The 25,059-nt window shown below is 45.8% G+C and overlaps 2 protein-coding genes across 2 annotated transcripts in view; one reads left to right on the top strand and one right to left on the bottom strand.

Moving 5' to 3' along the window:
* Positions 1–8,738, top strand: part of flt1 (fms related receptor tyrosine kinase 1) — a 41,876-nt gene extending 33,138 nt beyond the window's left edge. The window contains 11 exon segments of the mRNA XM_060045730.1: positions 70–202; positions 795–886; positions 1,309–1,431; positions 2,745–2,856; positions 3,159–3,258; positions 3,493–3,598; positions 3,864–3,973; positions 5,042–5,111; positions 5,333–5,421; positions 5,593–7,337; positions 7,375–8,738. Coding sequence (XP_059901713.1) covers positions 70–202; positions 795–886; positions 1,309–1,431; positions 2,745–2,856; positions 3,159–3,258; positions 3,493–3,598; positions 3,864–3,973; positions 5,042–5,111; positions 5,333–5,421; positions 5,593–5,794 — 1,137 coding nt within the window. The 3' untranslated portion in view covers positions 5,795–7,337; positions 7,375–8,738.
* The window catches only part of pan3 (poly(A) specific ribonuclease subunit PAN3), a 32,267-nt gene continuing 14,356 nt past the window's right edge, over positions 7,149–25,059 (bottom strand). The window contains exons 15-18 of the mRNA XM_060044560.1: positions 23,910–24,039; positions 16,312–16,376; positions 16,073–16,211; positions 7,149–9,696 (exon numbers count right to left, since the gene is read on the bottom strand). Of these exons, the coding sequence (XP_059900543.1) occupies positions 9,556–9,696; positions 16,073–16,211; positions 16,312–16,376; positions 23,910–24,039 (475 nt within the window). The 3' untranslated portion in view covers positions 7,149–9,555. The remainder of the gene's footprint in view (positions 9,697–16,072; positions 16,212–16,311; positions 16,377–23,909; positions 24,040–25,059) is intronic.

Here is a 25,059-nt window from a genome sequence, read left to right as displayed (position 1 = left end):
GTTGAGTCCAGCAGTCATAGCCTCCAGGGCTGTAAGGATGATATAAACGTATATGTGGTCTCCCTGCAGCCTGGACGCCCCAGCCGGCCTGCCCTCCTCCCCAAGGACCAGGCCGGGCCCGGGGCAGGGCAGGGGTCAGGCGCTGGCCCCGGGACCCGGAGCAGAGGCTCATCTTCAGGGCCGGGAAAGCAGCCTGACCAGGGTAGGCCCCATCCTCTCTCTCTCTCTCTCTCTCTCTCTCTCTCTCTCTCTCTCTCTCTCTCTCTCTCTCTCTCTCTCTCTCTCTCTCTCTCTCTCTCTGTCTCTGTCTCTCTCTCTCTCTCTCTCTCTCTCTCTCTCTCTCTCTCTCTCTCTCTCTCTCTCTCTCAATTCAATTCAATTCAATTCAAAGAAGCTTTATTGGCATGAGAAATATACATTTGAATTGCCAAAGCAGGTGAACAATAAAATAAACAGCGTTATAAAATAAAAAAGTAAAAAGGTAAGGTATATATTATAATAATATAGTAAGTACAAACCGTTAACTACAAAATATCTATAAATATCAAATGTTATACTATAAAAGTACTTTAAAAAGTAAAGAATTCAGCAAAAATTACAGTATCTTGTATAAACAGACTTATTAAAGATACACTCTAAATACACAGTATTTACATTATGGAGGATGTGTGCAATAGTGCAATTGTTGTCTCTCTCTCTCTCTCTCTCTCTCTCTCTCTCTCTCTCTCTCTCTCTCTCTCTCTCTCTCTCTCTCTCTCTCTCTCTCTCTCTCTCTCTCTCTCTCTCTCTCTCAGCAGAGTGCTGCAGCTCCCCCCTGCTGCTGGAGGACCTCATCTCCTTCAGCTTCCAGGTGGCCCGTGGCATGGAATTCCTCTCCTCCCGCAAGGTCCAGCCCTGTGTTTGTGTTTATGTGTGTGTGTGTGTGTGTGTGTGTGTGTGTGTGTGTGTGTGTGTGTGTGTGTGTGTGTGTGTGTGTGTGTGTGTGTGTGTGTGTGTGTGTGTGTGTGTGTGTGTGCGTGTGTGTGTGTGTGTTTACAGTGTGTATGTGTGTGTGTAGTAACAGTGTGTGTATGTGTGTGTGTGTGTGTGTGTGTGTGTGTGTGTGTGTGTGTGTGTGTGTGTTTACAGTGTGTATGTGTGTGTGTAGTAACTATGTGTGTGTGTGTTAACAGTGTGTATGTGTGTGTGTAGTAACAGTGTGTGTATGTGTGTGTGTTAACAGTATGTATGTGTGTGTGTTAACAGTTTGTATGTGTGTGTTAACAGTGTGTATGTGTGGCTGTTATAACAGTGGCTGTGTGTTAACAGTGTATCCACAGAGACCTAGCGGCCAGGAACGTCCTGCTGTCTGAGGACCAGGTGGTGAAGATCTGTGACTTCGGCCTGGCCCGGGAACTCTACCGAGACCCCCATTACGTCCGCACGGGGGACGTGAGTCTTTCTGTCCTGAGCCACACACCTAGCCCCATGGCATAGTGAGACTGAACCCTAGTGAGAGTGAACCCTAGTGAGGGTGAACCCTAGTGAGAGTGAACCCTGGTGAGGGTGATCCCTGGTGAGGGATCACCAGGGATCACCCTCACCAGGCCTCTGAAGAATAAGTCCCGCCTCAGAGCGGGACTTATTCTTCAGAGGTCTAATATGGAGCAGGCAAGTGGGGTTAAGATAGTGCAGAGACAACACATTAAGGAGCAGGAACAATCAAATAAAACGTTAAATCTTAGATATATAAGCTTTATTTGTACTAATGTATCGATGTTCTGCTTGAATAGAAGAAGTCGATTGTTTATTTTATAGGATGAAATTCAGGCAGCTTAGGTTGTGAACCCTGGTGAGGGTGAACCCTAGTGAGGGTGAACCCTAGTGAACATGTACCACTTCTGACCTCGGCTAGTTAACAGAGAAGTGAGCACCGACACAGCCTGCTTCCTGCTTCCAACCGGCGCCAAAATGACGGCCCCTACGCACACCTGCTACTTTCACTTATCACATCCTATTTATCATGTAGCACACGCTTTCATCTGAAGGGACTGTGAATAAATTCAGATAGCAGAGAGAGCCTAGGCAGGGGTTAGAGAGCACAGAGGAGACAGGTCATTAAGGAGCAGGTATGGGGGAAGACAATGCAGAGACCGCTTATCTAAGGAGCAGGCAGGGGTTAGACAGTACAGAGACAGGTCATAGACCTCTGAAGAATAAGTCCCGCCTCAGAGCCTCCTGTTCCCTCTCTCAAATGTGTATGGTAAAAGTGTGTAGTTCAAAACGTGACGCAGCTTATAATTGTTGGCCACCTACAGAGTTTGTTAAGTACGGTCATTCTAAACCCCATGTGATCTCCCATTGACATTTGACTGAGGGAACCGGGAGGTTCAGAGGCGGGACTTATTCTTCAGAGGTCTAATATGGAGCAGGCAGGTGGGGTTAAGACAGTGCAGAGACAACACATTAAGGAACAGGAACAATCAAATAAAACGTTAAATCTTAGATATGTAAGCTTTATTTGTACTAATGTATCGATGTTCTGCTTTAATAGTCAATTGTTTTTTTTATAGGATGAAATTCAGGCAGCTTAGGTTGTAAAGAGGGGACCGGTATGGAAAACCCTGACCCAGTCATTTACAACGCAGTACCGACACATATATGGAGCCATATCAGTCATACTTTCATCTGGGATTTGACTCCATTTGAAACGTTTCCCTCCTGTGTCTCGCCTCTCCTGTTCTGTCCTGTGATTGGTCGAGCAGGCGCGCCTCCCTCTTAAGTGGATGTCCCCTGAGGCCATCTTCGACAAAGTGTTCACCGCCCAGAGCGACGTGTGGTCCTACGGGGTCCTGCTGTGGGAGATCTTCTCTCTGGGTACACACAGTGTGCTTGTGCGTGTGTGCATGTGTGTGTGTGTGTGTGTGTGTGTGTGTGTGTGTGTGTGTGTGTGTGTGTGTGTGTGTGTGTGTGTGTGTGTGTGTGTGTGTGTGTGTGTGTGTGTGTGTGTGTGTGTGCGTGTGTGTGCGTGTGTATGCTAACAACCAACAACAAGAAAAACCGACCAATGTTTAACATTCAAGAAAAGATTGATACATCATTACATCATACAACAGCCGTTATAACCTCTGCGTGTGTATGTGTTTGTGTGTGTCTGTGTGCGTGCGTGCGTGTCCCAGGAGCGGCTCCGTACCCCGGTCTCCACATCGATGAGGAGTTCTGCCACCGGCTGAAGGCGGGGACGCGCATGCGGGCGCCAGACTACAGCACCCCTGACATGTGGGTGGATGAGGTCATCAGAGTCATGTGACGTGTCTGTCCTCGTGGTTCAGCCACAACCGACAGGACCAATCAGAACATGAGGACAACAACCCTTTATCTCCCCTTTGCAGTCTGTAGAACGGAAATGTACAGCTTTGGAATGTTGTATTCAACAAAGTCTATTGAATACGTTTATAATCCATTATTGTACTAATTATGTGACTTTGTGTGTGCATGTTGGTTTGTGTACAGTTACAGCACCATGCTGACATGCTGGGAGGCTAACCCAACAGACCGACCAACATTCACAGACCTAGTGGGAACACTTGGAGACCTGCTACAGGCAAGGGTTCAGGAGGTCAGACCAGTCACACACACACACACACACACACACTCACACTCAATCCAACACACACACACACATACACACACACATACTCACACTCACACTCAATCCAACACACAAACACACACACACAAATACTCAGACACACACACACTCTCGAACACGCATACATACACACCCAAAATATTACTAAAGACGCTACACATACGGTTGAGCCTCTCACACACACATCACCCCTATGGTCTGAGGACGCTGTCTCTGTGCTGACTCTCCCAAGGACGGTAAGGACTACATTCCCCTCGGGAGCTTCGCCCGTGGAGACGGGGTCGTCAGCCAGGCGGAGAGGCTTCTGACCAACCAGCCGCTACACGCAGTCACCAACCTCAGGTAGGGGAGCTCACCTCTCAGACCGCTGGGTCGGCCCTGAGGGGGAGGGCCCCCTCAGACCGCTGGGCCCTGAGGGGGAGGGCCCCCTCAGACCTACTGGGTTGGCCCTGAGAGGGACCCGGGAGCTTCTTCATCTCTCTTTAAGTTGAAGACTCGTCTTCATTACTTTGTTCGTATTAATACATTTGATTTACAGTGGTGCAGATTGGATATAGATTAGATATTTTAGCATTTGTGTATTATGTGTTCTATGTTGATTATATGTTGAGCACCAACACTAAAGTGAACCACTCAGAAAATTGTGTCGAGTTAATTAAAGCCATACACCGAGATATCTGTTAATTGGCGTTTGGATTCTTTCCCAGATTCAGAGGAGTTTAATACCTTATTCCTCATTGTGCGTCCAGAAGAGGAGCTGGCTGGCTAAGCTTTCTCTTTCTGTTAGCCATTGAGAGGCACAGTAGCCTAGCTTCTGTGCATGTGAGGGGAAGACACTTTTAATGCTAACCCAGCGACTCCCCTTCTGGAAGCACGACAATGTATTTGGATTACCCCATTTTTCTGTAGAACATTTACATTTAGGGTATTCACGCTTTTATCCAAAGCGACTTACAATAAGAACATTTGTCAGAAGGAGTAATCACAATATATCCCTCTGTCGGTACAGGAAGGATGTTCATAGAAGCAATGGCCAAGCACTAACTCACTTATCACTTATTTAGACAATTCCTGGTATACAACAATGATAGCTAGGATAAGATGCTACACAACTAAGTACTGTAACTAAGTATGTATAGTATAAGTGCCACGTACAACATTCAATAAGTAGGAGAGGTGGGAGAGGGTGGTGGCTAACTCTGTATCTGGGTGACACTGGCAAACACATGTGTACAGATACCTCACCCTATCCTTTTTAAACTGTAAAATCGTTGTTGGAAAGGGTTGTGGAGCTAAGGCTGCTGCAGCAGATGTTAGAGACAGCCAAGTACAGAAAATATCAATGAAAAAAGTGAGAAGACCTTTTTACAAAGCCTGTATAATCAAAGTAACCATGTTATTTTTCTTCAGTTACATGAGGAATATGGCGCTACTTCAGACCTTCGAAGAGCTACCTTACAAGGAACCAACAAGTCCTGATGTAATAACACCACATGCACACACACACACACAGTGGTATTGTCCCCTGCACCAATGCAGACATGATTTCTGTGCGTGTGCTGTATATAAATGTGTCTGTGCATGTGTTTATGTGTATATTTTTGTGTATTAATGAGTGTGTGTGTGTGTGTGTGTGTGTGTGTGTGTGTGTGTGTGTGTGTGTGTGTGTATTAATGAGTGTGTGTGTGTGTGTGTCCACAGGAGGAGCAGGGGGACAGCGGCATGGTTCTCCCCTCAGAGGAGCTCCAAAGTCTGGCTTGGAGCCCCGTGAAGAGCCAGGAACACAGCAGGTAGTGGAGCCCTGAACCATCCCCTGGCTCCCAGAGCACTGCTGACCCACCCCTCGCCCCAGCAGACCCCTTCTCTACACCCTGTGGGCCTGGGAAGCCCTTGGTCTTGCAATGAAGGGGGGGTGAAATAAACCTGAGCATATGTGGGTGTTTGTGTGTGTGCACATGCAGGTTCTTCACCTACTCCAAGTTCCCAGGGCGTCGGGTGCCAGGGGACCCGAGACGTGACATCACGGGTCGCCATGACAATGAGCCATCAGTCCTGCCGTGCGATAGGGCGCCTGAGGAGGAAGAGGAGGAGGAAGAGGAGGAGGAGATGGAGGGCGACCCTCCACCAGACTACCACTCGGTGTTCCTCTACCCTTCTGCCTAGCATCCCCAGGTGTCTGAAGGAGGTCCTCAGCCTTGTTAAAACACGTCTTCTCTTCAAACTCTTCACATCGATACCTTCCTTTCAATTTAGCGCCGCTGCAGTGAAATTGAAATGTAAAAAGTGAAAATTGAAATAAGTGGATGTAATCTTTTGTTTGGTCTATTGTTCCCTATATTATACGATTCTGTTTTTATGTAACACCATGTTCAAACTTTTATTTTATTACATAGTATCTTTGTTTTTTTTGCGTTTCTTTGCCTACCTCATTATCTACCCTCTTAAAGTTCCTACACAAAATGTAAACACGACTTTTCAATTTGTAAAACCTTGACAAAAAGAAAAAGTCTATGGTAGAAATACACAAAGCTTTGAGGGCAGATATAGAAAGTAATATAAATAGCGGTTTCTTTCATACCACCAGTGCTCAAATGCTAGCGCATTATATTTACACTGAACTTTATCCTGATGCTACAACAAGGCACTCAACCAACCCTTTCCAAGAGCAGCCAATAGACTACTGTACTGTACTTGGCGTGTTTCACTGGACACTACAGAGCACCACATTATTGCTATATAGCACTCTTTATTTAGCACACCAATTCCTGGACTAGCTACTTCTTGTTATTTAGCAGACTTGTATGCTAGTGTTATATTTACTTCACTGGTACCTATACTACTTAAGTAGTTTGTATGAAATAGTTTGTAGGCTTCATCTATATCCATATGCTGGAAGAAATTAAATCCTACATAAAATATATGTAGGAGAGTTAGTTATGAATACAATACATAAATGTTTTGTACACATGAATGCATTTTAATATGCAATGTTCAGTTGAGTTATTAATTAAATTGACAAATACAGTATAATAAAATCTGTGTTCAGCATTTGATTGAGTGTTATGTTTTTGTGCATGAAACAGCCCTCTAACTTCAGACATCTACCTGGGGGCCTCCTCCAGGCTCCTTGAGGACGGCCATAGAATCATCCTGCTCACTTTATTCTGGACTTCAATTCTGTTCTCCAAACCAAATATCACTCATTTACCTCACACAAGAACCATTTCCTTAGCGATTACATTCATGCAGCTCTTTAGGCAAGGTTGACATTCTCTTAACAACCAAAAGGCAACAGACTGATCAAATGCTGGGACCTAAACTTAACAAAGTGGTCTAGTCACGTGTTGTGGGGAGTGGCTGTGGAGGGAAGGCATTTCTTGGTTGGATTATTTTAAAATGGCAGACTTCTCCAACCTGCCTGGCATTAAAAGAAAGTAGAGGCAAGGCTTCTAGCTCAAGCATGCTTAGAATCTATTACATGTTTTCCACATGACAATTTAGAAGTCCACCCTGGGGATCAGTTTTTGGTATTCTTTATTAAAATACTGCTGTACACACAAATATTGCAAAATTTGAAACAATGAACAAAAGAGGGGAAACAAAATAACGATACTTTGATGGTGATTGTAGGCGTGTGGGACTTGACCGAAGGTAACCACACATTTCTGCTGGAGTGTTGTGACGTGGAAGAGGTGTGTGTGTGTGTGTGTGTGTGTGTGTGTGTGTGTGGTGACGTGGAAGAGATGTGTGTGTGTTGTGACGTGGAAGAGGTGTGTGTGTTCTAGAGCACCACATTCACAAAAATATTTATTTTGTTGAGTAATTTCACTAAAACCGAGGAAGAATTACATGATCCAACAATGCCGACTCCACAGGTTGTCTGTAAGCACGGTTCTTTCCCTTCATTAAAGTCTCTCAAAAGCGGCGGGAAAACACAACCAATGACCTTGAAGAAAGGCCTTTTACCGGTTGTCTCTTGATTTAAAACGGAAGAGAAAGACCTTCCCAGTAGTCCTTTTCTAAGACCTTCACTCAACTTAAAGCGGTAGAGGGTGCAGAGAAAGCAGGAGATGTTAAACATGGTTGGATTGGAAGGAGAAACGTCTTCCCAGTCCAGTGGACCGTCTTGAGGTATAAACCCATAATGTTTTACCTTACCAACAAGATTCTTTCAGTCAGAGGGAGAAAAATTAAATCGGAACCAACTCATGGCCCTCTACTCCCGTGGAACTGTGCTTAAAGACAACATGGTGTCCAAACCGCCTCCACCTCGGACAGCCTCTTCACTTACACACCAAGAGGTCCCGCCCTCTCCACTGGAGCTCGCCTGACTGGAGCAAAACAAAAGGGCGACCAGTGACGGCCAAACACATTCAGTCACTGGTCCCCTCCAGCTGTCAATCATCCTGAGAAAAACCAAAGCCATCAGAGTGAGGGTCAAGATCTCATCACATGGAGGCCCCTCCCACCTGACAGATGGGTCACCATGGGGACAGGCAGCCCCGAATAAGGAGGTTTGGGGGGGGTGTTACCATACAGTCTCCAGCAGTTTTTACCTCATGATCATTAAAAAGTCCAAATAAAACGTAATCGTTGGCGTCCCCTTTTTATCCTTTCATCATCCACCCCACCCCCCATGTCCACAGCCCCTCCCCTCGCAGGAATTGGTCCACAGAATCAACAGTTGTTTACTGGAAGGGGGAGGGGCCACCAAGACATTTGCACTCCTACTCTCCCCAATCCCAGTACAACAGTTGAGCAAAAAGAGGGGGAATTTACCAAAAATAAAATCCTCGTCCTCAAAAAGCAGGAGAGGACCCGGAATGCCCCGGAAGAGGAAAGGAATACTTGTGTCGCGATACAAAAAAAAAAAATACAAAATGGCTGCAGGAGAGGAGAGGGAAGAGGAGGTAGAGGAGAGAGAGATGGGGGAAGGCAAGGGGAGGACGAACGGAACCATGGGGAGGCGGTCTGGTGGACGCCTCCAGAGACGCACACACACACACACACACACACACACACACACACACACACACACACACACACACACACACACACACACACACACACACACACACACACACACACACACACACACACACACACACACACACACAGCTGCCCCAGCCATCTCATTTCACTGTAACTAAGCAGTCAAATCCATGTTTGCTAACATGCCCCGCCTCCCCCCCAGTCCAGTGGTTTGTCATGTTTCTTCAGGAGGAAGGAACCAACTGCCGGGACGGGGATCAGTTGGCCCTTAAAAATGAAGGAAATAAAGCGCCCTCCCATGATAGCCATTGAGTGGCGTGCCCTAGTGCGTCACAAAAACATTGGTGTGGTTCCCCTGGTCGGAAGAGGGATGCCATCAGTTGAAAGATGGCATTGGATTGGTTGTTCATTTTTGTCCTTGTCTAAATCCTCTGTTCCATTTCATGTTGATGTCCGTGTCATAAACCAGCCGTCTGTACACCATGTAGGCCACGCGCACATGTCATAAAAAAATAACCAAGAGATTCAACCAAAAAAATTAAAACCTTAGTGCATCCTCTGCAGAAAATAAACCCCAAATATAGAAACAAACGATAAAAGCAGGAAAAAATGTCCAAAACCACAAAGTTTGTTTCTCAATGTTTGTTCCCCGGATCAAAGAAAAGGTACATGATCACAGCTTCCACATGTGTCCAATTTTTTTGCCTTTTTTGTTTCTCCAAAATTTCTCAGCTGTGGGGTTTAAGAAACTAAAAAAGACACTTTAGAAAAGCCTCGGGCGGCCAGCGTCAGTGTATGTGACTGAGTTCTGCACCCCGCCCCCCCTCCCTGGCCACGCTGATGGTTCATCCCCACCAGCCGGGTCATCCAGCGTAGTGCAACAGTGTGCTCCGGGACCAGGGGGCCCCTGAGGGCCTGGAGGGGTCGGGCCGCTACAGGGGCCCGGTGGCCGCCCCCTGCAGCTCCTGGAAGGTGCTGTCGAAGCAGCGCTTCAGGTCGGAGTAGGTCACTACCAGCACACTCTTCTCGTCGCGCGACACCAGGCTGATCTTCTCTGGCACGCCCGCGTCGAGCTGCAGGGCACACAGACGGGGAGGAGAGGGCTGGAGGTTAGGGGGGGGCTAACCGTGACAATAAGAAGGTACACACACACACACAAACTAGGGGTATAACGACACACTGAAGTCACGGTTCGGTTCATACCTCGGTTCAGACATCACGGTTCGGTACGAGTTCAGTACAATGAAGTGAAAAGAAAAGGAAAAGTGCAGAAGGCAATTCTTTTTTTTTGTGCATGTCTCAGGTTGTACCACCTAGTGTCATACAGCCTGAACTGTGTAATCTAAGATGTTAATAGTAAACAATAAGTACCCCACCTCATCTCCAGACTCCACCCGGAACTTGTAAACAAAATAAGACAATCAGTTATAAAACTGAAAATGCAGCATGTCTTATTTAAGAAAGTGCAAAGTACAGAATTACAGCCACTACGAGCCAGTCCCATAATGAGCTTTCTACAAATGTGCCGTTTTTTAGAGGCTGGTCAGGGTGGAGGGTGGGGGTGTGGCCCTGAGCAGCTTTCGGCCACGGAACCATGCGCTCTGTTTACAGTGGATGTATAGCAATGGCGAGGCGTACACAGCTTATGGCCTTGTTCTGTAAATTTTCTAGAACAGGAGCTCTAAATATAAATAATATATTATACATGGATATCTACATCATTATAATATAATATATATTATCACAGCCAAAAGCTGTGTGCACTTCCAGACGATATTTTGAATCTCAAACGACTGCATTGGGTCCTCCGACGTCTGTGGTTCTTCAACTTCCACAACAGTCTGAAGTAGACTGAACTGCGACATGGAGTTGAAAGGGATTGTTGCCCTCGATTGTTGACCTCGATTGTCTCCCGCCGGAGCCCCGCAGTGGGCAGCGCCGAGTTGCCTCGGAAGCGGGCAGCAGGCAGCCGGCTCCGGCGGAAGACAATCGCGGGCAATAATCCCTTTCTCCTCCATGTCACGGTTCATGTACTTCAGGGAGTCAAGGCCAAAGTTCCTTTCCGCCAATTCCTTCTCAACCATGGCTGAGATAACTTGAGTATCTAACATTAGTTCCGCATTTCATTAATTAATCGCATGCCAGTTTTATTTAATTGTATGCTTTGTAAATCCATAAACCGAACCGTGACGTCGGCACCGATTCGGTTCAATACATGTATTGTTACACCCCTAACACACACACACACACACACACACACAGAAAGAGAAAACGTTTTTCTGCTACCCTTTATGCCCCTCTTATGCCCGCCATTTTCCCGGCATGGTCTGTGCATGTACACTGACCGAGATAATATACCGGCTTGATTTCTCAACCCAATATACCCTCTCAGACCCTACACATATTGGGGGTTTCATTTTGATGTAAATACGATTAGACAACGCAGCGATTAACATGTGTAGTTCTAACTGGAGCGACGGGGAAATCTGTGAGCTCCTGACCATCATGGGAGAGAAGGTGATGCAGTCACAAACGAAGACGGGGAAAGATACAAGACAGTACCAGAGTACGAGACTTTCGTCGGGATAAAAAACAAGTGGACAGCAAAATAAAGAATATGTTGCAGTTTTTGCACTTAAAAAGTAGATTGTGTATGTAGCCTACACTCAGATGTATACTCATTCTTGCATGCGAGTGTCATGAATTAGTCAGGCACGATATAAACGATATACACGATAAAAATAGGCCAACAATAGAGATTTCAATGCTATCGCTCTATCACGATAATGCATGTTGATGAAGCAAAATACAATGATTAATTTTTGGTTTGGTGCGGTGAGGTTCCATTTCACATTGCAATTTTCACAACAGTGCCAGAATTTGTCAACAAACCCGCATGTGTGCAAAGAACGTTAAATCATTGGACAAAAAGGTCTGGAGCGGGGTGCGTTAAAGGTCAACAAAGGGGGGGAGAGAGCGCCGATGAAAGTAAACCATCATGGATATCCAGCGTGATAAACATTGATCTGCGGACCGGTCCAACTCCTTCTCCCTCATCCTGACTCGGAATGTGTTAAATGCATCGGCATTTTAATATATATTTTCCAGCATACTTTTAACGTGCTTTTGTCGGACCGTCGGGTGAAATTGAGTCGTGGCTCAACATGGAGCAAAGAGGAGACGGAATGTCTTTCGGATATTGGACCCAATTATCCAATAGATGTTCCGTCTTCTCTTTGCTCCATGTTGAGCAACGACTCCGAGACGAGCTCTCCGGATGGGTCTGGGACCGGCTGTTTGGTCCGTTCCCGAGTTCCATGGTTTGTATTCGCAGCAGCCCAAAAGGTCCGCACCAAGGGCCCGAACTCGTTTAGTGCGCAATCAACACAGGAAACAATTCAAAAAGACAAATCTGTCTTAAACAGACAAGCAACGGCTTGGCTGTTCCGCTCTCACACTATGGAACACAACCTCCTTTTGATCAGTAAAAAATATCACGTGATCGACAAAATTCTTAAAGGTCCCATGACATGCTATTTTATGTATTCTTTAATATAGGTATTAGTGGGCAACTAACACAGTATTCAAAGACGTTCCCTAAATTCAGCCGTGGTGCAGAGTTACAGCCACTCCGAGCCAGTCGCACATTGAGCTTCCCCCAAATGCGCTGTTTCGGTGGGCGTGTCAAGGAGGAGGGTGGGGGTGTGGCCCTGAGCAGCTTGCAGCCACCATGCGCTCTGTTTACAGTGGATGTATCGCAATGGCGAGCCGCACACAGCCTTTAGCCGTGTTCTGTAAATATTCTAGAACACACGGGAGTCCTGGAGCTCTATATCTAAATATTATCATATAGCCTACACAGATATCTATATCATATAATATATATTATCACGGCCAAAAGCTGTGTGAGCCGATATTATGAATCTCAAACGACCGCGTTGGGTTCTCCGACGTTCCTGGTTCTTCAACGTCCACATCAATGTGAATACACACACTGTAACGCAAGTGTTTCTTGTCGGTTCTTTGACGTGTCTTGTATTTCCACAACGAGACTGTCGTGGGGGTTATCTGAGCCATGGTTGAGAAGGAATTGGGGGAAAGGAACTTTGATTTGACTCGCTGAAGTACATGAACTGCGACATGCCGCCGGTTGCCGCGAGGCACCATCGCCCGGCAGCGGGCAGCCGGCAGCAGGCAGCGCGCGGTTCAGTCGACTTCAGGTTGATGTGAAAGTGGAAGAACCAGAGACGTCGCAGAACCCGACAAAGTCGTTTGTGATTCATAATATCGTCTGGAGGCGCACACAATATGTTATATGATATAGATATCTATGTATATGATATTATTTCGATATAGAGCTCCAGGACTGTAACGCAAGTGTTGTACACTTCCTTGTTATTTGGATAACCGTTCTGCTGTTGGTGTGACGTCGGACTCTCGTATCTGGTATTTCTACAACGAGACTCGTATTGGGGGTTATATCAGCCAAGGTTGAGAATGAATTGGGGGAAGGAACTTTGGCTTTGACTCCCTCAAGAACATGAACCACGACAAGGAGGAGAAAGGGATCTTTGCCGGGCAGCGCTTATGCACCTCCGCCTCCGGCGGTGGTCCCTCAGCGGGGCTCAAGCGGGAGACATTCGCCGCCAACAATCCCTTTCTCCTCCATGTCGTGGTTCATGTTCTTGAGGGAGTCAAAGCCAAAGTTCCTTCCCCCCCAATTCATTCTCAACCTTGGCTGAGATAACCCCCAATACGAGTCTCGTTGTAGAAATACCAGACGTGTTATGCGCCATCACACCAACAGCAGAACGGTTATCCAAATAACAAGGAAGTGTACAACACTTGCGTTACAGTCCTGGAGCTCTATATCTAAATAATATCATATAATACATAGATATCTATATCATATAACATATTGTGTGCGCCTCCAGACGATATTATGAATCACAAACGACTTTGTCGGGTTCTGCGACGTCTCTGGTTCTTCCACATCAACCTGAAGTCGACTGAACCGCGCGCTGCCTGCGGCCGGCTGCCCGCTGCCGGGCGATGGTGCCTCGCGGCAACCGGCGGCATGTCGCAGTTCATGTACTTCAGCGAGTCAAACCAAAGTTCCTTTCCCCCAATTCCTTCTCAACCATGGCTTAGATAACCCCCACGACAGTCTCGTTGTGGAAATACAAGACACGTCAAAGAACCGACAAGAAACACTTGCGTTACAGTGTGTATTCACACACACACACACACACACACACACACACACACACACACACACACACACACACACACACACACACACACACACACACACACACACACACACACACACACACACACACACACACACACACACACACACACACACACGGCGCTCGCACGGTCGAGTCTCATTGGCCGGCCAACGTCTCTGGGCGGGCCAGGCAGAGTAAGGGGAGGAGCTGAGATTCCTCATGACGTCATGAGCACAGATTTCCAAATCAGCGCGCTTGAGCCTCCGTTTTTTCCAAAGGCGAGCAGAACAGCTAGTGCTCGTTTTACACCAAACGCAAGTTTTAGCCACTGGGGGACCATAGGCAGGCTAGGGGAACTCATATTTATGTTAGAAAACCTCATAAATTGAGATTTTCATGTCATGGGACCTTTAACAATCAATGATCGATCATCAATTAATAATGCCCATCCCTAAGTCAGTACAGTGTCTGTACTTTAACTAAAATGACACCCGTTTTTCCTGTTCTTTGCATCTTGGGTGGCATTTAAGAACCAAGGACTTAAACTAAGTGTAGTGCCTTTTAGAATGGTTTTCACTGAAAGAAAGAAACCCAATAATTGATGCTTTTTCTTTGTTAAAGTCTCTGCAGCTAATGTACTTGAATTTTATTTATCTGCAACATTATGTTGTATGATCAGTGTTGCACAATTTTTTTTCTCAAAACATACTATACATCTCTTTTTTTTTTAAATACATTTAGCATTTTGGCTTTCCTCAGGATCTATGTAACCTGTTCTGAAATGGTTATTTTATGATTTTTATATCGTGATATAGGGCTGGGCGATATATCGAATATATGCGATGTATCGCGAGATGTTCTCCAGGGGATGTATAAAATGCCCCTATCGCGAACATCGAATATAAATTGGCACGTAATGTTTCTTTTTGCCGCCGCCGGCATACTCTTTGTGCTTTCACGCGACGGGGCGACAAGATCTCATACAAAGTGAACGTAGAGACGCGTATCTGCCAATCAGCGTTCAACAGCGTGGCCACTGAGTGTGTAACGTAACAGCCAACCAGCGTTCAACCGTCAAACTCGGTGCAGTGCAGTCCGGGGTGAACTGCAGCACGGAGGAGAAAGTGATTGTTGCCGTTTGCGACTCCCGGAGCTCTATATATAATAATATAATATATAATATAATTGTTTATATAATATCACGGCCAAAAGCTCTGTGCGCCTCCTGATGGCCGTAGCGTGGGAAGCTCTCATAGGGATTGGGCTTCTCGGGGTTTGTTTAACGCACAGCGTTCCCTTCTCTCGCGATTTCCGGTGGCTCTCTAAACACACTCACTCCCCCCGCCCATTGCGAGTCCACGAGATTCTCATGGACGCGCGTGTGTGACGTAGTCTGGAAGGCGCGCTGCTGTAGGTGTGTCGTGTACCTCGCACCGGTGAGTGAGAACAGCCAGAGAGAGAAAAAAGGATGGAAACTGAGGATTTGGTTTCGAAAAAGAATAGCACTGGATCCTTCGTCTGGCAGTGTATATATAATAATTATTATTCAAACTGTTAATAAATAATTAACGGTTTGAATAAATGCTGTGTTGGTAAATCTAACTTGCTGTGATTTTCCTTTTCTTATGTGCAAGTTCTAAATTGTTCCAATAGAAAGCACTGATGAGTTTAAACAATATGTTGTTTCATGTAATCTACATGCAGACTTATGTTTCAGTAATACTAGAATTATTACTGACGTAACATTATGCCAGACATGGTTGAATCGAGCATTTATGATGTGCTCTAGAGGAGATTCAAAATATATCGAGATATATATTGTGTATCGAGATATAGTAAAAAAATATCGAGATATTAATTTTGGCCCATATCGCCCAGCCCTATCGTGATATATATCGTTACCGCAAGAGGCTGCATTGAATATAGCAATATGGATTTTAGGCCATATCGCCCTTCCCTATCTTGAATCAGAAAACAATTAAAACATTCTGAGTATTCAAATTATTCTAAAGAGGTCTACTCCAAGAGGTCGCCTTTTCCAGTGAACCAAGAAAGCCGGCTCCTTGACGAAGGGGGATTTTACCCCCTCGGTTTTACACAGGCCAGAGAGTGAAATTGCAGGAAGTGCCAAGCCGAGACCGTATCGGCTTGGCAGTGTAACACTGCCTAGAGTCACACAGACAGAGAGAGACACAAAGACAGAGAGAGAGCCGACCTTGTTGAGGCAGGACACGATGTGACTGAGGTCAATCCAGGGCGTCCCGGCCTCCGTCACCTGGTGGAACAGGTGGTCCCGGAAGAGCTTCAGCAGGTAGCGGTCGCCCGTCTCAGACCACGAGGGGTCCTTTTGAAACCTAACACACACATACACACACGCACGCACACCTTAGTGGTTAGGCTTTACAAGAGAAGACAGCATGGCTAAGCCAGACCAGTTCCCCAGTAGACACTTACTCTGGCCTCTCGTTGATGGTGCCCAGTTTGGCCAGCAGGCGGAAGAGACGCCCGTTCTGCACTTCCTGTGAACAGATCAATGTGTCTGGTTATGGAGGGGGGAGGATATAGTTGGGCTGTATTACAATCTTGATCCAATCGGTATTTCATGTTTTAATTAATGACAGACGTGTTAATATTGAGAATTGGCCATATTGAGAATGTTGCCTCAAAAAAGGTAGATGACCCAATGAAGTGTACAGTGTGATACAAAGACATCAATGAAACACATTTAGAAATAACAGATATAAGTCAATATTGACTCATGCCAATGCTGGTCTTGACATCAAACCCCTCCATGGCCCGACGCGGGGCAGGGGAAGCCTTCCTCCTGACGGGACGCAGCCTGGACACCGTCATGGATTCTACCAGTAGGACCAGTCAGTGCCAGCAGCACCTTGTTACTCCTTACATACACTACCGTTCATAAGTTTGGGGACACAGAAATGTCCTCATTTTTTAAAGAAAGCTATTGTCCACTTTGACAACGGACAATAGTCTCTTGTTAATGTGGTAAAAGACTATTCTAGCTGGAAACGGCTGATTTCTAGTGGAATATCTAGAGGTGTAGAGGCCCATTTCCAGAATCCATCAGTCCTGTGCGAGTTTTCATGGAAAAATTAATTTGTCTTGGCGACCCCAAACTTTTGAACGGTAGTGTTCATGACCCGTAAACCTACTGGGAGTCTCTGCACCATATAACCAGCGGTAACCTCTTACCAGCTTAACCCATCCTGGACTGGTCTGACAGTCAAACAAAATGGCGGCGGCGGCGATGGTGTTGGGAGGAAAGAGGAAGTGAGATGGTAAAAGGAGAACAGCTTCCCAGCGGTTTGACACCAGGCCCTCTCACTAGCGGGAATAGAAACGAGGCCCCAGCTAGCTGCATCCTGTGTGAGAACACTTCCACAGCAGCGGTCCCCCTACACCACAACCAGCAGTGTGAACCAGGCCAAGGACACGGAGGCCAAGGACACACAGAGCGGCCACATTATTGTACAGTTTGCACAATGTTATTGATTGTTATGTTGAGCCGACGGAAACACGCGTTGCCTTTCAGAAAACACGCCAAGACACACTAGACCAGGGCTGTGCAATTTGGGGCCCACGCAGCGACCGATTTTATTTGGCCCGCGCCTTACCCACTGTATATATTATTGTTTTCCGCCATCAGTGCTCGGAATCTGCGCTTGCTCTTGTTGAATATTATTTATTGGTGCACATCCATTCTTAACCATTGAATAAGTGATACATTGATGGTAGGGTGGCGCTGTTGAGCTCCTATCCTGTTCAGCTCCAGTCCGAAGTGACAGCGAGTGAGTGAGAGAATGCAAGGATTGAGTAGGGCTGGGCGATATATCGAATATATGCGATGTATCGCGAGATGTTCTCCAGGGGATGTATAAAATGCCCCTATCGCGAACATCGAATATAAATTGGCACGCAATGTTTCTTTTTGCCGTCGCCGGCAAACTCGTTGTGCTTTCACGCGACGGGGCGACAAGATCTCATACAAAGTGAACGTAGAGACGCGTATCTGCCAATCAGCGTTCAACAGCGTGGCCACTGAGTGACATGTGTAACGTAACAGCCAACCAGCGTTCAACCGTCAAACTCGGTGCAGTGCAGTCCGGGGTGAACTGCAGCACGGAGGAGAAAGTGATTGTTGCCGTTTGCGACTCCCGGAGCTCTATATATAATAATATATAATATAATATAATTGTTTATATAATATCACGGCCAAAAGCTCTGTGCGCCTCCTGATGGCCGTAGCGTGGGGAGCTCTTATAGGGATTGGGCTTCTCGGGGTTTGTTTAACGCACAGCGTTCCCTTCTCTCGCTATTTCCGGTGGCTCTCTAAACACACTCACTCCCCCCGCCCATTACGAGTCCACGAGATTCTCATGGACGCGCGTGTGTGACGTAGTCTGGAAGGCGCGCTGCTGTAGGTGTGTCGTGTACCTCCGACCGGTGAGTGAGAACAGCCAGAGAGAGAAAAAAGGATGGAAACTGAGGATTTGGTTTCGAAAAAGAATAGCACTGGATCCTTCGTCTGGCAGTGTATATATAATAATTATTATTCAAACTGTTAATAAATAATTAACGGTTTGAATAAATGCTGTGTTGGTAAATCTAACTTGCTGTGATTTTCCTTTTCTTATGTGCAAGTTCTAAATTGTTCCAATAGAAAGCACTGATGAGTTTAAACAATATGTTGTTTCATGTAATCTACATGCAGACTTATGTTTCAGTAATACTAGAATTATTACTGACGTAACATTATGCCAGACATGGTTGAATCGAGCATTTATGATGTGCTCTAGAGGAGATTCAAAATATATCGAGATATATATTGTGTATCGAGATATAGTAAAAAAATATCAAGATATTAATTTTGGCCCATATCGCCCAGCCCTAGGATTGAGCGTGTTAATAGGCAGTGGCACACAGACAAACGCAAATTGCTTTGTCCGGTGTTACTTTGCTTATTACACAAAAAAAATGTCTTTGTATTTGAAGATACAGTGGGTAATCAGTGGGTGGTACGAACGAATAATCGATGTGTGCCGACATTCACAAAGGCAGCCATGGATCATCGGCAAGAAAACCCTTAAAGGGACACTATGTAATATTTTGAGTAATTTATTACCTCAAATCAACATATTCATTCATAAATAAGTCCTCATTGGTGTAAAATGATCTCTGCCAAAAATCTCACTTATCCTCCTGAGCGAAGAATAATTAATATTAATATCAATATGGTTACATAGGACGGGTAAGCTTCATGGAGGCTTCCATTTTCTTCCGGTCTATGAGCTGCCGAGAGGGTCAAAAAGCACTACGTCGTACAGGAATTGCAAACGCGTTTTCACTCTGAGCCAGCGTAACGGTGGAACAGAGCTTAGTATAGCGAGACGAGATTTACCGGCAAATTTGAACATGCACCGCATTTGTTTGAAAGACCATAGTTATGCCACGCCACAGGAGAAGGAATCATCGACGCCAAAAAAAAACGACGATGTGTAAGCATGTATTAGGTGACCTTGGGTGTCTTGAAAGGCGCCTCTAAATGAAATGTATTATTATTATTATTATTATTATTATGTATAACATGGTTTTCCATGGCAACGAGATGGGCGCTCCTATGTTTGAGCGACTCGTCATTGAAAGGCTACTTTCCTCCTCATCCTCATCGTCATCCGCTTATCCGGGGTCGGGTCGCGGGGGGAGCAGCTCAAGCAGGGGGCCCCAGACTTCCCTTTCCCGGGCCACATTGACCAGCTCTGACGGGGGGATCCCGAGGCGTTCCCAGGCCAGTGTTGAGATATAATCTCTCCACCTAGTCCTGGGTCTTCCCCGAGGTCTCCTCCCCACTGGACGTGCCTGAAACACCTCCCAAGGAAGGCGCCCAGTGGGCATCCTTACCAGATGCCCGAACCACCTCAGCTGACTCCTTTCTAAGTAAAGGAGCAGCGGCTCTAATCCGAGTTCCTCACGGATGGCTGAGCTTCTCACCCTATCCCTAAGGGAGACGCCAGCCACCCTTCTGAGAAAACTCATCTCGGCCGCTTGTACCCGCGATCTCGTCCTTTCGGTCATCACCCAGCCCTCATGACCATAGGTGAGGATAGGAACGAAGATCGACCGGTAGATCGAGAGCTTTGCCTTGCGGCTCAGCTCTCTTTTCGTTACAACGGTGCGGTAAAGCGAACGCAATACCGCAGGCTACATACAGCAGGCTACTTTATTACATATTTAATTTACTTTTTCATATTTTTGTCGAGTTTAAATCATGACAATATTCTTATGACTTATGGATACTGTCAAATGCGTTGGAGGAATTCAAAAGCCATTCTTCATCAAGTTATGGAGGTTTATTCTCTGCTGGGGTCACACGTATCCAAATCCACCAAGACGCACTTACGCTAGAGCGGACCTTCTGGAGCTTCAACTCGCTTGCCAGACAGTTGATTTATCACCCGAACAACTGGATTTCATACCAACAACTCTGATAAAGAAGACAATACGGAGGAAAAGAAGATCGAGAGGAGGAATTAGGAACAGGATAGGAGACGAGGAAGTAAACTCTTTGCCAGGGCGACTAACTGGCGGCGCGTACAGTCGCAGCGGCCCCTCTTGAGATCTGTGAGATTGAGATTGAATGTTTGAGTGTGAGACTTCCTACGAACGTAGTTTATGACAGGGAAACAATATTAAACATTAGGACATTGAGAGCGAGTAACATCACTGGCATTCGCTGGCATCTGGACATACTACGCAAACACAGGATACTAACGGACACTGTGACACCGTGCCCGGAACTGCCCGGAGAAGGAAGCAGCAGAGACGGGGTGGACGTAAACAAACTGAACAGCTTCTTTCAGCTCCTACCCTCCAAGAAACGCTATCGCAGCTTAAGATGCTCCACCACCAGGCTGCGGAACAGCTTCCTACCTCAAGCTGTCAGGATGCTCAATGCACCAGCGTCCCAGATCTTCTCACTGGACTTTATTTATTATTTATTTATTATTTATTTATTTATTCATCATTGGGACGTTTGTTTGTTTGTTTGTTTGTTTGAAATGTATGTTGATCTTGATCCGTGAGAAACGCCTTCTCGTTTTGTTGTTCAATCAACAAAATGACAATAAATTTGATTTGATTTTGATTTGATTCCGTACGTTACAATGTAAATTGTTGGTATTTAGAATACTGTTACATTGTTGAAATCAACGGATTACAATGCGTTGATTAGGATACGAACCTCATCACTCGAATGACTCGATGAGGTAGCCTAGTAGGTGTCATGTCACAGCTTCTTGGCACATACTGCCCACCGTAGTTTTTGGACAAGCGAGCACTATTAGTTTGAATGCAATATACAATTGTACCACTAGATGGGAGTAATTTTTACACAGTGTCCCTTTAATATCTTTAACGCAAAAAAACAACTACCTGCCAAGTAGTTCCAGTCAAATTGTCTGTTCAGCCTTCAAAACGAGAGCTGGTGAATTGGCTGGGACGAATTTCAAATATGTACACTTTATGTTCAAAGTATAGAGCATTGCGATTCCCATTGAAACAAATGGCTTCGTGATTCGGTCTTCAAAACGAGAGCTGGTAAATTGTGAAATGTGATTCATAAACATAACATAATAAACTGATACCTGCCAAGATCAACAATGTGTCAATTGCATGTAATCATGCATAAAAGCAATTCAAATTTCTCTGCCGATCAACACTACGAATGCTGGAAACACACCAGACACACCATGTGAAGTTATTTAACCCGATTATTGTTATTTATATCCGAGATTATTTAATCTAACCCGATTCAAGCTCTATCATGCACCCAGACACGGCGGCGTTTGGGTTTCCTTCCTCGGACTCCTAAATCCAGCGCAGCCACAGGCGCCTAGCTGCGTATGTAGGACCATTTTTGACACAAAATGGTCAAGCAACATTTTAGCTGCGTTACGCGCGTACATGGTACGCGGGATACGCTTTTGGTGTGTCCGCACCTTTAAACTTGAAACACTTTTTGTAATTTATTAGACATGTGTCTGGTTTCCATGAATATTGGCAAATTAGATTTAAGTTATAAAACCTTGTCAAGATATTTTTTATATTTGTGATCGTTATTGTGATTTATGATCCAAACTTTTTCATAGATGCAAGTGAGTAAAAGAAGCCTAAAACTAACACTGTTAGTAACTTGTGTTTGTTATGGATGCCGTGTAACTTGTTGAAGAAACAATGTATTTCGAAGTTTTGGAAAATAAAGAAAGAAATAACTTTTTCATATTCAGTGTTTACATGTTCTTCAGTACACAAAATCATCATAGAAACTTGTTTTTATACCAATATCGATATCGGTAAATATCGGTTATCGGCTGTAACAGCAATTTTAATATCGGATATCGGTCAAAATTTTCATATCGGTGCATCCCCAGTATTTATAGACATTTGAAAAATTCAGGGGGGAATGAAAAAAAAGATGTTGAAACAACCAAAACTTGCGCGCCCCCCCAAAGTGCGCGCATTTTTTGGTCGCATTTTGCGACCAAAATTTGAGACTGTGCGACCGAATTTTCCATCTGGTCGCGCATGTGCGACGAGTAAATTTGCCCTTTTATTTTTTTTTTTACACGTTAAACGTGGAAGGGGCGCCAATGAATCCGGAATCTTTAGCAGGCCAATGAAGGTAAGAAGGATAGGGAAGGGCCACTCTAAGTGGCTAATGTGTTGAGGGGGAGGGTCCTAGAGATTATGGAGCGCGGCTAAACGCCTGTGCGAAGGAGAAAGATTTCCCAACCTGCTACGGGCGTTTACAATGAGCAAGTAAACTATTGACTCGTTCTTCCGACCTTCGGCTAGTGTGCCAGTGCAAATCAGTCCTGCACGGGTCTTATTTTACAAACCCCGCACCCGCCCGTACCCGCAATACTTAAAACCGCATCCGCCCCGTGTTCCGACAGTAGCCCGACCAGACCGCTATAAATTGATATCGACACCCGACCCACACCCGATGGAAAATTATAAATATTAGATGGGAATTGCACTATCTGGTGTTTGGCTTGGTGCTTTAGATTGTTGTGCAAAAAAGCACATCATCCACTGTTGACGGTTTTAGTTGACTCCTCCGCTGCTGATTAACATATCCAGCACCGGTGAAGTCTCGCTCGCAATCTCAAAACCCGCGCCCGACCTGCGCTGTTCAGGCGTCCGACCCGGCTCGTTTCATCCAAATTGTGCAGGTCACCCGAACCAGTGCAGGACTCTGCTTCAGGTGCCATAAAGGCCTTTTCACACGGGAGGCGTTTGTCGGGCCTGATAATGCATTCTCAATGGAGAGGCGAGCGGGCAGAGAGGAGGCTCAGCGTCCTGTCAAGCGGCAAGACAAGCGGACGCACTCCCGTGAAACTGTCGCTTCCGTACTTGTCGAACGCATGCATGCGTGCGTGCTCGGACAGTAAGACGGACGCAGAACCCCGCTCCCCATGTAGCATTAGCATCGTAGCATTCTGCTGTTTACCCAGCAGCTGTGAGATGAAGAGAGCCCGATGATCACTGCGTCGCCCAGAGCTGCATTATCACCCCCCTTTTGGATCAGGGGGGTGGTCAAGTTCACAACAGGACGTCACACCGATGAGGTGATCCTCCCACATCGCCGCAACAGTCTGCGTGTAACGTCCCAACGCCACATCTGGTCTGAAGGAGCCCGACCCCACCCACGAACAGTATTTCAAATGAGTTTCGGCCGATTCGCACGGCAAACAGAACAACTCCCATAATCCCACGTTACTCCACCACATTGAATTAGGTATTTTGTCATGTTTGATCGTCCCCTAGAAACAGAAATCCCATATTATAACTAATGGACGCACACCGCTCACATGAAGGGAAATGGGTCTGGGAAGTAAGAAGGACCAGAGGCGACCCCGGTGCCAGCAAATAATACTCACTGCTCCCGGCCTGTTAGTGTGTTCCAGCGTGTCGCTCTTCCTCTGCTATGCTAATGATGTCACTCTCGCAGGTGCCAGGGCTCATTTGCATACCTTAGCCAGGTCCTCCTCGATGACATCATTGCGCATCTGGGAGGCGTCCAGCTGTGTGTAGAACCTGGCACCTATCATGGGCATGATGTCATTCACGCTTCGCAGGCGAGACTGCTCCGTCAGCAGGTACCTGGAATCAAACACACAACCATGATAACAAGTCAGGTACCTGGAATCATACACACAACCATGTCCAAAGGTCAGTTACCTGCACACACACAACTATGTCCACATGTCATGAACCCCCCCCCCACACACACACTCATACACCACCATGTAAACATGTCATGAAAGGATGTTTTAGTGAAACCAGTGAAGACAGCTACGAGGGTTGAATCACACCCGACAGTATGTTATAAATACCAAAAAACATCTGAAATCCTAAACCACAGTGCTAAAGGATAACTGCTGCTCCCAACACCTCAGCCCAAGACCTGAATATCTAGACCGCGGCCCAGCGTGTGACTACTTACAGGAGGGGGTTCTAGAGCTCTAGACCGCGGCCCAGCGTGTGACTCCATACAGGAGGTACTAGAGCTCTAGACCGCGGTCCAGCGTGTGACTCCGATTATTAGCACTCAAGGGGGCCGATTACCGATATTTGGAGCCAATATTAATTTACAGAAAAAAGAGAAAATATTGGCGTCAAAATTTTGAATAATACAAACTCCAACACTTAACTTCATTTAAATGCCTTTAAGCATATGTTTAATAAACACAACAGCTTATCAGATTTGCAACATAACACAACATAACAGAATACTTAAACAAGTAAATGTCTCCCTAAAATTTTCCTGAACTGAACTGAAATGTTGATCTTTTACTTATCTATCTTTTAAGTTCAAACAAAAACAAAAAGTGCACTGTGTTCTTATGAAGTTAACTGAAAATTTTAATAAATAAATAGTTCCCTAGTTAAACAGCCATTATTGCCAGACAGTTTTCTCTCAGACAGACGGTGCTTTGCTGTCAGTTTCTCATGTGGCACACACACACACACACACACACACACACACACACACACACACACACACACACACACACACACACACACACACACACACACACACACACACACACACACACTATTCTCTAGCCATCCCCTCATCGTGCTACACCTGTAATAAAACGAACTGAATTTTACTCTCTC

Source organism: Gadus macrocephalus, chromosome 23, assembly GCF_031168955.1.
Source record: "Gadus macrocephalus chromosome 23, ASM3116895v1".
In the NCBI taxonomy this organism is placed as follows: domain Eukaryota; kingdom Metazoa; phylum Chordata; class Actinopteri; order Gadiformes; family Gadidae; genus Gadus; species Gadus macrocephalus.
The sequence above is the reverse complement of the archived record's forward strand: the minus strand, read 5'-3'. Positions and strand labels throughout refer to the sequence as shown.